At 52.4% G+C, this 12,084-nt stretch overlaps 1 protein-coding gene across 1 annotated transcript; it reads right to left on the bottom strand.

The window, feature by feature from the left end:
• Positions 1 to 1,690: 1,690 nt before the first annotated feature.
• On the bottom strand, positions 1,691 to 7,671 carry ACTG1 (actin gamma 1). The gene is made up of 6 exons (XM_077458719.1): positions 7,512 to 7,671; positions 4,442 to 4,568; positions 4,045 to 4,284; positions 3,304 to 3,742; positions 3,006 to 3,187; positions 1,691 to 2,702 (listed from the first exon to the last, which is right to left on the bottom strand). The coding sequence occupies exons 2-6, from the start codon at positions 4,562 to 4,564 to the stop codon at positions 2,559 to 2,561; spliced, it is 1,128 nt and encodes a 375-aa protein (XP_077314845.1). The 5' UTR covers positions 4,565 to 4,568; positions 7,512 to 7,671; the 3' UTR covers positions 1,691 to 2,558.
• Between the last annotated feature and the right edge of the window lie 4,413 nt (positions 7,672 to 12,084).

Raw genomic sequence — 12,084 nt, forward strand, 5'->3', positions numbered from 1 at the left:
CAGTCCTACCCTGTTTCACCCGAGGAAACCTTACAATTCATTCATGGGTCAGGGAATCCCTCCTAAAAATTGTGGAGAATGTTCCTTCCAGACAATAAGGCTGCCACCTACTGCTGGCTCTACCAGGGGGCATTGGATCTGAATTATACCATCTGAAAGGTCAGTCCACCAAAGATCATGGAACCCCAGGGCTGAGTATTGATGGTCTAACCCAAGTGTTGTCTTCAAACCCCAACGTCATCAGTCAGGCCCCCCAAATCCATGGGGCAGGAGTTAGTGTTCTCCAAAACTGTCTAAGAGCAGATATATCCTGAGGCAGATGTGTGACATCTGTGCATGTATGTCATGTGTACATCTGATTGGGAAATTAGAGGATACAGAAGGTCAATGGCAGCTTAAAATATAACTTGTAGGCAAACCTTTAGTGTTGGATGGAATTGAGATGGGCAAGACCCCTGCAGCCAGCTTTTTATTGGTCTATCCCCATTAGGGAGATTCCCATTGAAAGAAAAGCACAAACTTTGGGTTGTCCCTAGAAATGCTTGGTAAGCCAGGGGGGTCCCCAAGGGACTTAAATTGCAGGGCTTTCCTCACTTCCTGTTTGGCTATGGGACAGGAAGCAAAAATCAAACCTCCCAATGGGACACAGATAGCTGAAATAAACCTTACAGGGGGGGTTATACTCCATCCAAAAAGAAATTTCGCCTACAGTTCTACTTTTTTTCTGTCCATTCTTGAAGACATTGAAGTTTGACCCCTTGTGTGAGTTACCCACCTTGTATGTGAAGATGACACCAGGATAAGGATCTTCATTTTTTTTTCAGCCATGAGAACCAATGTTGAGATCTTGTTGGATGGAGACCTTGGAGAACTGTTTTAAAGCCCCATGAGGAATCCATATCTACAAAGTCATGCCCTCAGATGTGATTTCGCCTCCATTATTCCATGTTATATTCTGCCATCATGCACCCCAGCACTCTTACATAGCTTCCTTTAAGCCCCAATCACTGCAAAAAGTGGTTCACACTGACTTGAGTTCAAAGTCACATCCCATTAAGGCAGAGGAACCACCACTCCCAACTTGCACTACTTTTGTGTAAACTTCAACATGACTTGCATTGACCTCTGTTAAAAGTTGTACGCAAGCCATGATGAAGGCATGCAGGGACGTCAGATTCAAAGTTGTGGAAGTGTGAACAAGGGCTCAGGACAGTTATGCCTTCACTTAAGGGGCAGTCAACTTGCCCCCCCTGTGCTTAGAGAACCAGCTCTGAGAAGGTCAAGGAACTAAACTCTTGCAATATTACCCTGCACTATGTTATATGGAGCGCTTTGGGCTACTCAGTATTGCCAGCTGTCACCTCTACCATGCCAGGGAAATGAGTTACCCAGTACCTGTGGAGGGGGGGGGAATGGAGTAAGGGTGCACCTTCAATAAGCAAGCCTTGGCACTGACGTGGAATGTTTGTTCCAAAGAGCAATGATGACCCCCCCTGTGCAAAGATCCCCTCCCTGGTTCAAAGACCCATGATGTCCATCCTCCCTGGTTCAAAGACCCATGATTGATGACAACCCCAGCGTGTCCACAGACCCATGATTAATGGCCCCCCAAATGTCCAAAGGCCCATGATAACACCCAACCCCATCAGTACAGAAATAAATCCCAAGATATGCAACAAACACACAGATCTCTATTTACTGCAGCGCTTTATTTTCCTTACACAATGAAGTGTTTTCTGGGAGTTACAATTTTTTTCCTCAACTTCAGGATGACTTACAAATTTTGGTTCTTCTACTGTCATGTGAGAACATTAAGGCAACATACAAAAAAAATTTACATAAATTAACTCGGATGTATAAATTTACAGGTGTAACTGCAATAAGTTGTAACTTCTTCAGACCCGTTCAATGATGGGAATACAAACTGGGCTAAGAGAAAAAACAAGAACCTGTTTCTAAGGCCTGGATGCCATTTCTTTCCAACTGTACTAGAAAAAAAAGTGGCAAAAAAAAGAAGTGATAATTCCTTCATGAACTCCTACCAGCCTCAGACATGAAATTCTGGAATATTAAGCGCTAAAAAATTGGTTATCTGGAAGCCTAAACCTCATCAGATACCCTGTACACATCTCCCACCTCGACTCCCCCAGGACCCCCCCGGGGAAGTGTCATTCACAATACTGTCGCAGATCGGCAGCCTTTCACAGAAATGCATTTCTTAGACGTTTATAGCTTAAAAAGGAGACACCCAAGACGGAATGCCAAGCGGAGTTTTGTATCGGAGGTGTGTACAGGGTATAATATGCTAGCACTGACACCACAGGAATAGTTGGATATTGGGAAGAGACAGTTCCAAAGTCTTGCATTACAAAAAAGAAAAAAAAATCCCCAACGATGGGTGACTTTAGAGTGTCTCACATTCTGAGGGCAAGTTCGTTTGGATGTTGGCTCTATTCCAGTTTCACGAGGCTAGCATGAGGCGTACACATTTGCCGAAGCAAATATTAACACTTTGAACAACTCATGCAGCAAATGCAACGCATCTGCTAGCAGTCCGTTTAAAAGCATTTGCGGTGGACGATGGATGGGCCGGATTCGTCATATTCCTGCTTGCTGATCCACATCTGTTGGAAGGTGGAGAGGGAGGCCAAGATGGAGCCACCGATCCAGACGGAGTATTTGCGCTCAGGTGGTGCAATGATCTGAAGGAGAAAAAGAAAAGGTTGGTTAGTACCTGTGCCAAGAGCCAGCCCCTGCATCCCCATGGTAGAACCAAGACCCCACAGTAGAACCCTCTTCCAGTGAGGAGAGCTGCTCCTCATGACAGGACCAAGCCACCTCTAATGACACTAGCGCCCCATGAACAAGCACCACCTCCCTGTGGCAGGACCAAGACCCTGCTGCCCCCTACAGCAGGATACTCTTCCAGTGAGGAAACCCAACCACATAGCCAGACCAGGACCCAGACCCCCCAATGGCAGGAGCCAAATTCTGCAACTGCTTACCTTAATTTTCATTGTGCTAGGGGCCAGGGCGGTGATTTCCTTCTGCATTCTGTCAGCGATGCCAGGGTACATGGTGGTACCTCCAGACAGCACAGTGTTGGCATACAGGTCCTTACGGATATCTACGTCGCACTTCATGATTGAGTTGAATGTGGTTTCGTGAATGCCGCATGATTCCATACCTATAGGGCAAGAAGTGTAGACACGTTAGTGGCGGGGCATATACCTTAGCCATACCTCATCTGCTGAAGCTACGATCCATAACAGGTGAAAACAGTCACACCATGCTGGTACCTACCCAAGAAGGATGGCTGGAAGAGGGCCTCTGGACACCTGAACCTCTCGTTTCCGATGGTGATGACTTGACCGTCGGGCAGCTCATAGCTCTTCTCCAGGGATGAGGAGGAGGCAGCGGTGGCCATCTCCTGCTCGAAGTCCAGGGCGACGTAGCAGAGCTTCTCCTTGATGTCACGCACGATTTCTCTTTCAGCTGTGGTGGTGAAGCTGTAGCCTCTCTCGGTCAAGATCTTCATGAGGTAGTCTGTCAGGTCACGGCCAGCCAAGTCCAAACGCAGGATGGCGTGGGGCAGGGCGTAACCTTCATAGATGGGCACTGTGTGGGTCACACCATCACCAGAGTCCATCACGATACCAGTGGTACGACCGGAGGCATACAGGGACAGCACAGCCTGGATGGCAACGTACATGGCGGGGGTGTTGAATGTCTCAAACATGATCTGCGGGAGAGGAAAGATACCACGTTACTAATAAGCAACAGGCCAGAGCACCCCAAACCATGCCAACATGCCACATGCAGGTTAAAAAAACAAAAATGGTTAAAGTGTAGAAAAAGAACAGAACAAGCAGAAATAAAAAAAACAGTGAACAGAAACCTGAGGCTTCAGGAGGGAAATGCCAGAAGAGGAACAGAGCCCTGGAAACATCGAAAGAAAAATGGAGTCTGAGAAATGAGGAATGAGCGATAAGAAGTCTCCCGTACAGAGGAAGATCTGAGCGCCGAGGGGTGGGGGGAACCAACCTGTGTCATCTTTTCTCTGTTGGCTTTGGGGTTCAGGGGGGCTTCTGTGAGAAGGACAGGGTGTTCTTCAGGGGCGACACGCAGCTCGTTGTAGAAGGTGTGATGCCAGATCTTCTCCATATCATCCCAGTTGGTTACAATACCGTGTTCAATGGGGTACTTCAGGGTCAGGATACCTCTCTTGCTCTGGGCTTCATCACCTACGTAGCTGTCTTTCTGTCCCATACCAACCATGACACCCTGGAGGAGAGAGAAGGGAAAGGGAGGGGGGTTAGGTAACAGAATAGGTGAGGACGAGGAGGGCACAGCAATATACAACGGGGAGATGAAGGCACAAATATACAGGAAGATTGGGGGGGGGGACAAGGACAGGTGGGAGAGCAGCCGTCTTACACACCTGATGTCTGGGGCGTCCAACGATTGAGGGGAAGACAGCACGGGGAGCATCATCTCCAGCAAAGCCGGCTTTGCACATACCAGAGCCATTGTCAATGACGAGTGCGGCAATTTCTTCTTCCATTTTTCTGTAAAGAAATTAAAATCGGTTTATTAAAAATGAGATATTAACTGAATTACTATAAAGCAATTCAAACCATAAAGCAAAACTGCATGCATGTCTCATCCTATTGGCTGCCCACCTGCAGGCTGACCCCGCCCTACAACTGCCCACACCATACTAGTGGCATCCTCTACATGCTTATGGCCTGCCCACTTGCAGACTGACCCCGCCCTCCAACCTGTCGGTACCAACCCACCTTACTAGTGGCCCCCCTCTGCTCAGTTGGCTACCCACCTGTAAGAAGCCCTATTGTATTGGCTGTCCATCTACCAGCACCCTCACATGTTATTGGTGGCTCCTGCAACCCCTGCCCAGTCAACTATTAAGTGCTCACTGACAGGCTGACTTCAACTCTTTAGCCGCCTACCCACCAACCTCTATTGCAGGGATTCGCAATTAGCAGAGCCTCCAGCTGTTGCAGAGCTACAAGTCCCATTGGCATTACAAGTCCCATAGGGCATAGCAAGACTGACAGCCACAAGCATGATGCCCATAGGCAGAGGCATAACTACTAACTAATTGCATAACCCTGCTCTATTCGATGTACTCGCCAGCACCCTCCTAATCCATTCAGGGAACCAGGGGCAGGCAGCATCTGCTCAGTAGACTAGTGGCCACCCACCTGAAGGCCCCACCCTTCACTTGCTGCCAACAAGTCACACCCTATTGGTGCACCTGAGCATGCAACACCCTCCCACTCCCATCAGCACCTTGCTTGTGGCCACCCCCCCAGGCATGCAAACCCTGCTTATTAGACACCCACCTGCAGGCCCCACCCTCCACTGGTGGCCTACCGGCCAGCAAGCCACACCCTAGTGGTGCATCTGAGCATGCAACACCCTACCAGCCCTGTTGGCTGCCTCCCCTGTCAGCACCTTGCCACCTTACTGGTGGCTCCCCTGAGGCATGCAAACCCAGCTCAGTAGCCCATTGGCCACCCACTCCACTGGCTGCCCACCTGCCAGCAAGCCACACCCTATTGGTGCCCCCCTCCCATGCATACAACACCCTCCCAACTGCGATTGGCTGCCTCTCCACCTCACTGGTGCCCCACCCCCCCCCCCCACAGGTATGCAAACCCTGCTCAGTTGTCTATTGGCTGCCCCATCTGCCACCATTCATTTATCACACCTTTACTGAACCAGCTTGTTGGATAAACATTAAGTAGGCATGGCAATATAAAAGAAACAGAGCCAATCAGGAATAAGAAAGATGCAGCAGATACAGGAAGTTGCTATAAAAAAAATTGCTGCAGTTTCCCATAGCAACAGCCTGCCCTGCATTGCTCGGCTGCACCCTTCTATCTCACTTTACATTGCAATTCTCACAATAAAAATCAAAACTGTTTTTGTAGAGCTACAAGTCCCAGCAATCCCAGTCACAGCAACATTGTGCTGCACTAGGGCATGCTGGGACTGTTAGTTCCACCGCCACTGGTGATTAATCAATTGATAATAAATCTGATAAAAAGCAAGACAGAGTATATATAGATTATACAGCAGATTATATTAGTACAGTATATAGCAGTTCATACACAGTATACAGCTGACTCCCCTCCCCCCACTCACACTGACTGCAGTGGCCTCGCCCTGTTACTTGGCAGTCACCTTCCTCCATCTAGAAAGTTCCGACCCCGCCCACCTTCCCATGACGTCACACAGGAAACTGTCACCCTCCAGCCACGCCCACCGGTTTGAATTTTTTTTCCTCCCACAGCCTAACCGTCCAATCAGCGCATTTCATGTCCAAATATGGTAGCGACAGGTCTGCGAGGCCGCGCCCCATCTGCCCTGAGAGTGGGCGTGTCCGGATCATCGAGGGAAGGGCGTGGCGACCCGCTGACGTCACCCTTGCGGAGCCCGCGCTCGCTGACAGCCGCGACCCGCCCTTCACGCAGGCCTCGGCGGACAAAAGCCGGGCCACACCCACCTGTCACCTCACCCGTGACGTCACCCCACCGGCGCCATCTTCCCTCCACCGGCACCCGCCCTGTTACAAACAGGCGCCCACCGAAACTACGACCCGCTGCAGGCCAACAATGGGAGGAACACACCTCGGAGTCAAGGGGGACTACAAGTCCCAGCGAGCCTTTATACAGGCCGGAACCCGCAGTCACCCATAAGACCCCCCCAAACGCTCAGAACTACAAGTCCCAGCATGCATCGGGATCTGACAGACAAATCTCGCGAGAAATAAAGACAAGCGAGCCTAACACCCAATCTCGCGAGAAGTCTTACCTGACCGGCTTCAGGTACAAAATCTTGCGAGAACTAGTGCCGTACACCCACACCTTAGACACGCAAGTCTCGCGAGAACTGAAGCCAGGCTGTACCTTAACAAGTCTCGCGAGAACTAGTGCAGCACGTTAATACTACACATTAGACAAGTCTCGCGAGAACTGCGAAGCCATGCTTTACTTTAATTGCAAATCTCGCGAGAACTGCAAAGCTAAGCGACCCTCTCCACCCAAAGCACGCCTCAGACACAAGGCTCGCGAGAACTTCAAAGCCAAGCTTTACTTCAATCACAAAACTCGCACCAACCGCTCTAATCCCAAGGGACAAGAGAACGTGAAATTAGGACAGAACTGGAGCTCCTCACACCCGAGAGCTTATCAGGCGCACCTCGCCCAAGTCTCGCGAGAACTCCGGACCTTCAGGGACAAATCTCGCGAGAACTGGCGCCTCACACCCCAAATGTCTCCGAAAGAACTACAAGTGCCGGCACACCTCAGGGGGAGGAATCCGAGGCCCGGACTTTACCTCACGAGGATCACAAAAACCCAGAAGAAGGAAAAAAAAAAAGCGAATCAAATATTCCAAGCGTCCCGCTAAGGTCTTCCAGGGCCGCCCGCCGCCCCCCCGGTAGGTGAGGAGAAGGGAGGTAGGGGATGGGTTCTGATCTTTACCTGGTGGTGTGAGGGTGTTCCTGGTGCGGGAGAAATCGGTAGGTGAGATGCTGTCAGGTCCGCTGCCGCCGGCTGAATGAGACTTCTACAAGCGGCCGTTATGGTATTTAACGTCAGCGCCCGCCGGCCCCGCCCCCCAGCGCGCGGACAGAAGATCGCCAAATATGGGCAACTTTGAGATACCGGCCTTGCCATTGGCCGGCGGGGCGGGGAGAGGGCGGCGCCAGGAGACAGACGGGGCACGCCCACCCCTCTACCCGGAACCCCTGAAGCTGCATGAGCCGAGAGAGGGGGAGGGGCGGAGCTGGGGTCCCAAGAGCTGACAATCTATACCGGGGGGTCCCAGGAGCTGACAATCTATACCGGGGGGTCCCAGGAGCTGACACTCTATACCGGGGGGGTCCCAGGAGCTGACACTATACCGGGGGGGTCCCAGGAGCTGACAATCTACACTGGGGGGGGGTCCCAGGAGCTGATAATCTATACCGGGGGGTCCCAGGAGCTGACAATCTACACCGGGGGGTCCCAGGAGCTGACAATCTACACCGGGGGGTCACAGGAGCTGACAATCTACACCGGGGGGTCCCAGGAGCTGACAATCTACACCGGGGGGTCACAGGAGCTGACAATCTACACCGGGGGGTCCCAGGAGTTGACAATCTACACTGGGGGGTCCCAGGAGCTGACACTCTATACTGGGGGGCCCAGGAGCTGACACTCTACACTGGGGGGTCCCAGGAGCTGACACTCTATACCGGGGGTCCCAGGAGCTGACACTCTATACTGGGGGGCCCAGGAGCTGACACTCTATACTGGGGGGCCCAGGAGCTGACACTCTATACTGGGGGGCCCAGGAGCTGACAGTCTATACGGGGGGGGGGGTCCCAGTAGCTGACACTATACCGGGGGGGTCCCAGGAGCTGACAATCTACACTGGGGGGGGTCCCAGGAGCTGATAATCTATACCGGGGGGTCCCAGGAGCTGACAATCTACACCGGGGGGTCCCAGGAGCTGACACTCTATACCGGGGGTCCCAGGAGCTGACACTCTATACTGGGGGGCCCAGGAGCTGACAGTCTATACGGGGGGGGGTCCCAGTAGCTGACACTATACCGGGGGGGTCCCAGGAGCTGACAATCTACACTGGGGGGGGTCCCAGGAGCTGATAATCTATACCGGGGGGTCCCAGGAGCTGACAATCTACACCGGGGGGTCCCAGGAGCTGACAATCTACACCGGGGGGTCACAGGAGCTGACAATCTACACCGGGGGGGTCCCAGGAGTTGACAATCTACACTGGGGGGTCCCAGGAGCTGACACTCTATACTGGGGGGCCCAGGAGCTGACACTCTACACTGGGGGGTCCCAGGAGCTGACACTCTATACCGGGGGTCCCAGGAGCTGACACTCTATACTGGGGGGCCCAGGAGCTGACAGTCTATACGGGGGGGGGTCCCAGTAGCTGACAATCTATACCGGGGGTCCCAGGAGATGACAATCTACACCGGGGGGGTCCCAGGAGCTGACAATCTACACTGGGGGGTCCCAGGAGCTGACACTCTATACCGGGGGTCCCAGGAGCTGACACTCTATACTGGGGGGCCCAGGAGCTGACAATCTACACTGGGGGGTCCCAGGAGCTGACAATCTACACTGGGGGGCCCAGGAGCTGACACTCTATACCGGGGGGGCCCAGGAGCTGACACTCTATACCGGGGGGGCCCAGGAGCTGACACTCTATACCGGGGGGTCCCAGGAGCTGACACTCTATACTGGAGGGCCCAGGAGCTGACACTCTATACTGGGGGGCCCAGGAGCTGACAGTCTATACGGGGGGGGGGGGTCCCAGTAGCTGACAATCTATACCGGCGGTCCCAGGAGCTGACAATCTACACCGGGGGGTCCCAGGAGCTGACACTCTATGCCGGGGGTCCCAGGAGCTGACACTCTATGCCGGGGGTCCCAGGAGCTGACACTCTATACTGGGGGGCCCAGGAGCTGACAGTCTATACCGGGGGGGGTCCCAGTAGCTGACAATCTATACCGGGGGTCCCAGGAGCTGACAATCTACACCGGGGGGTCCCAGGAGCTGACAATCTATACCGGGGGTCCCAGGAGCTGAAATCTATACCGGGGGTCCCAGGAGCTGACAATCTACACCGGGGGGTCCCAGGAGCTGACAATCTATACCGGGTTCCCAGGAGCTGACAATATATCGGGGGTCCCAGGAGCTGACAATATAACGGGGTCCCAGGAGCTGACAATATAACGGGGGGGTCCCAGGAGCTGACACTCTATACTGGGGTCCCAGGAGCTGACAATATAACGGGGGGGTCCCAGGAGCTGACACTCTATACTAGTGGGGCTCAGGAGCTGACAATCTATAGTGGGGGTCCCAGGAGCTGACAGTCTATACGGGGGGTCCCATGAGCTGACACTCTATAGCGGGGGGGTCCAGGAGCTGACAGTCTATACCGGGGGTCCCAGGAGCTGACAGCCTATACCGGGGGGGGGGGTCCCAGAAGCTGACACTCTATACAGAGGGGCCCAGGAGCTGACAATCTACACGGGGACAACTGCTCTGTAAACTGCTCTGTACTGCTTCTTGTTGCCCCTGGCAACTGTGGTCCTTCACTCATAACAAGGCCGGAGTTTTAGACTGGTTGCGGTTGGGTCACGCCCCCAGAGTTTCGTAGGCCGCAGTGTGACAACGCATGTCACTCGTTGTTCATGGCAACTCAGATGACCTTTTTTTTTGTTAAACTCTTTTTATTGAAAAGTTTCAGCGTTGTATACAAAATTAACGATACAAAATATTAAAGAAAACGACACAAAACTCCCGGCCTCGGCCATGGAGACGCACATCCTCCAATCATAAAGTGTGATGTATAACACAGGTAGAGGAGCCGGGGGGTGTGTGACGCACCTGAGGGGCGCACGCTGTACTGCGATTGGGGCCCCTCGGTGGCCCGACACACCTCCAAAAGCCTAGCCGAAAAACTCCCTAAGAGAAGACCCCCTCCTTCCCTGTTGCTAAGACGCTCCCAGCACTTACTAGTCACCACAGGAGCGGGCTCTCAAATCTTCGGAAGATCCCTTTCCTGTGAAGGTGGAGATGGGTAGTAACAGCTGGGAGTATCCTAGCAACAAGAGCGGACAGAGTGAGCCCACCTCTGGGAGTTTTTCGGCCAGGCTTCAGAAGGGTCAGAGCTGCACAGTTTGTTTTTATGTACAGACCCCTCCCCCCCCCCTTTACCTGCACAGACGGCTTCTTCCTAAAAGTGAACTGTGCCTTTAAGGCCTCATTCAGAGGCGGGCGATTATCTGCGACCAGAAATGCAGTTTCTGGATGTTACCCACCTGCATGCACAGCCCCGTCACACGGGCAATTACCTGCAAACCTCAGTGGCACCAGCCGTTGATCTGTCTGTGGCTGTCCACATGCACTGCGATTATGGGGATCGCATCTCCTGCCATCTGTGTGACCGGTTCCAGCTCCAGGGAGGGCACTGTCTACATGGAGTTTGCATGCTCTCCCTGCGCTTGCCTGTGTGTCCTTCCACCCGCCAATGACACGCTGGCAGGATAAAGGTTTCCATTCACACAAGTGCGACTTGTCATGCGACTTTGGACACATAAAGTCACATAGATCCGAATGGGTGCTATTGAGATCAGCAGGCTGCGGTTTGTCATGCGACTTTCAGACACATAAAGTCACATAGATTAGAATGGGTGCTATTGAAATCAGCAGGCTGCGACTTGTCATGCGACTTTGAACACATAAAGTCACATAGAATGGGTGCTATTGAGATGAGCAGGCTGCGACTTTGGACACATAAAGTCACATAGATCAGAATGGGGGCTATTGAGATCAGCAGGCTGCGGCTTGTCATGCGACTTTGGGCACATAAAATCACATCGATCAGAATGGGTGCCATTGAGATCAGCAGGCTGCGACTTTGGACACATAAAGTCACATAGAATGGGTGCTATTGAGATGAGCAGGCTGCGACTTATGCGACTTTGGACACATAAAGTCACATAGATCAGAATGGGTGCCATTGAATTTAGCAGGCTGCGACTTATGCGACTTTGGACACATAAAGTCACATAGATCAGAATGGGGGCTATTGAGATCAGCAGGCTGCGACTTGTCGTGCGCCTTTGGACACATAAAATCACATCTATCAGAATGGGTGCCATTGAGATCAGCAGGCTGCGACTTTAGACACATAAAGTCACATAGAATGGGTGCTATTGAGATGAGCAGGCTGCGACTTATGCGACTTTGGACACATAAAGTCACATAGATCAGAATGGGTGCCATTGAATTTAGCAGGCTGCGACTTATGCGACTTTGGACACATAAAGTCACATAGATCAGAATGGGGGCTATTGAGATCAGCAGGCTGCGACTTGTCGTGCGCCTTTGGACACATAAAATCACATCTATCAGAATGGGTGCCATTGAGATCAGCAGGCTGCGGCTTGTCATGCGACTTTGGACACATAAAGTCACATAGAATGGGTGCTATTGAGATGAGCAGGCTGCGACTTATGCGACTTTGGACA

Source organism: Lithobates pipiens, unplaced genomic scaffold (genome assembly GCF_037356315.1).
Source record: "Lithobates pipiens isolate NorthernLeopardFrog02 unplaced genomic scaffold, aLitPip1_a1.2 Scaffold_28, whole genome shotgun sequence".
In the NCBI taxonomy this organism is placed as follows: domain Eukaryota; kingdom Metazoa; phylum Chordata; class Amphibia; order Anura; family Ranidae; genus Lithobates; species Lithobates pipiens.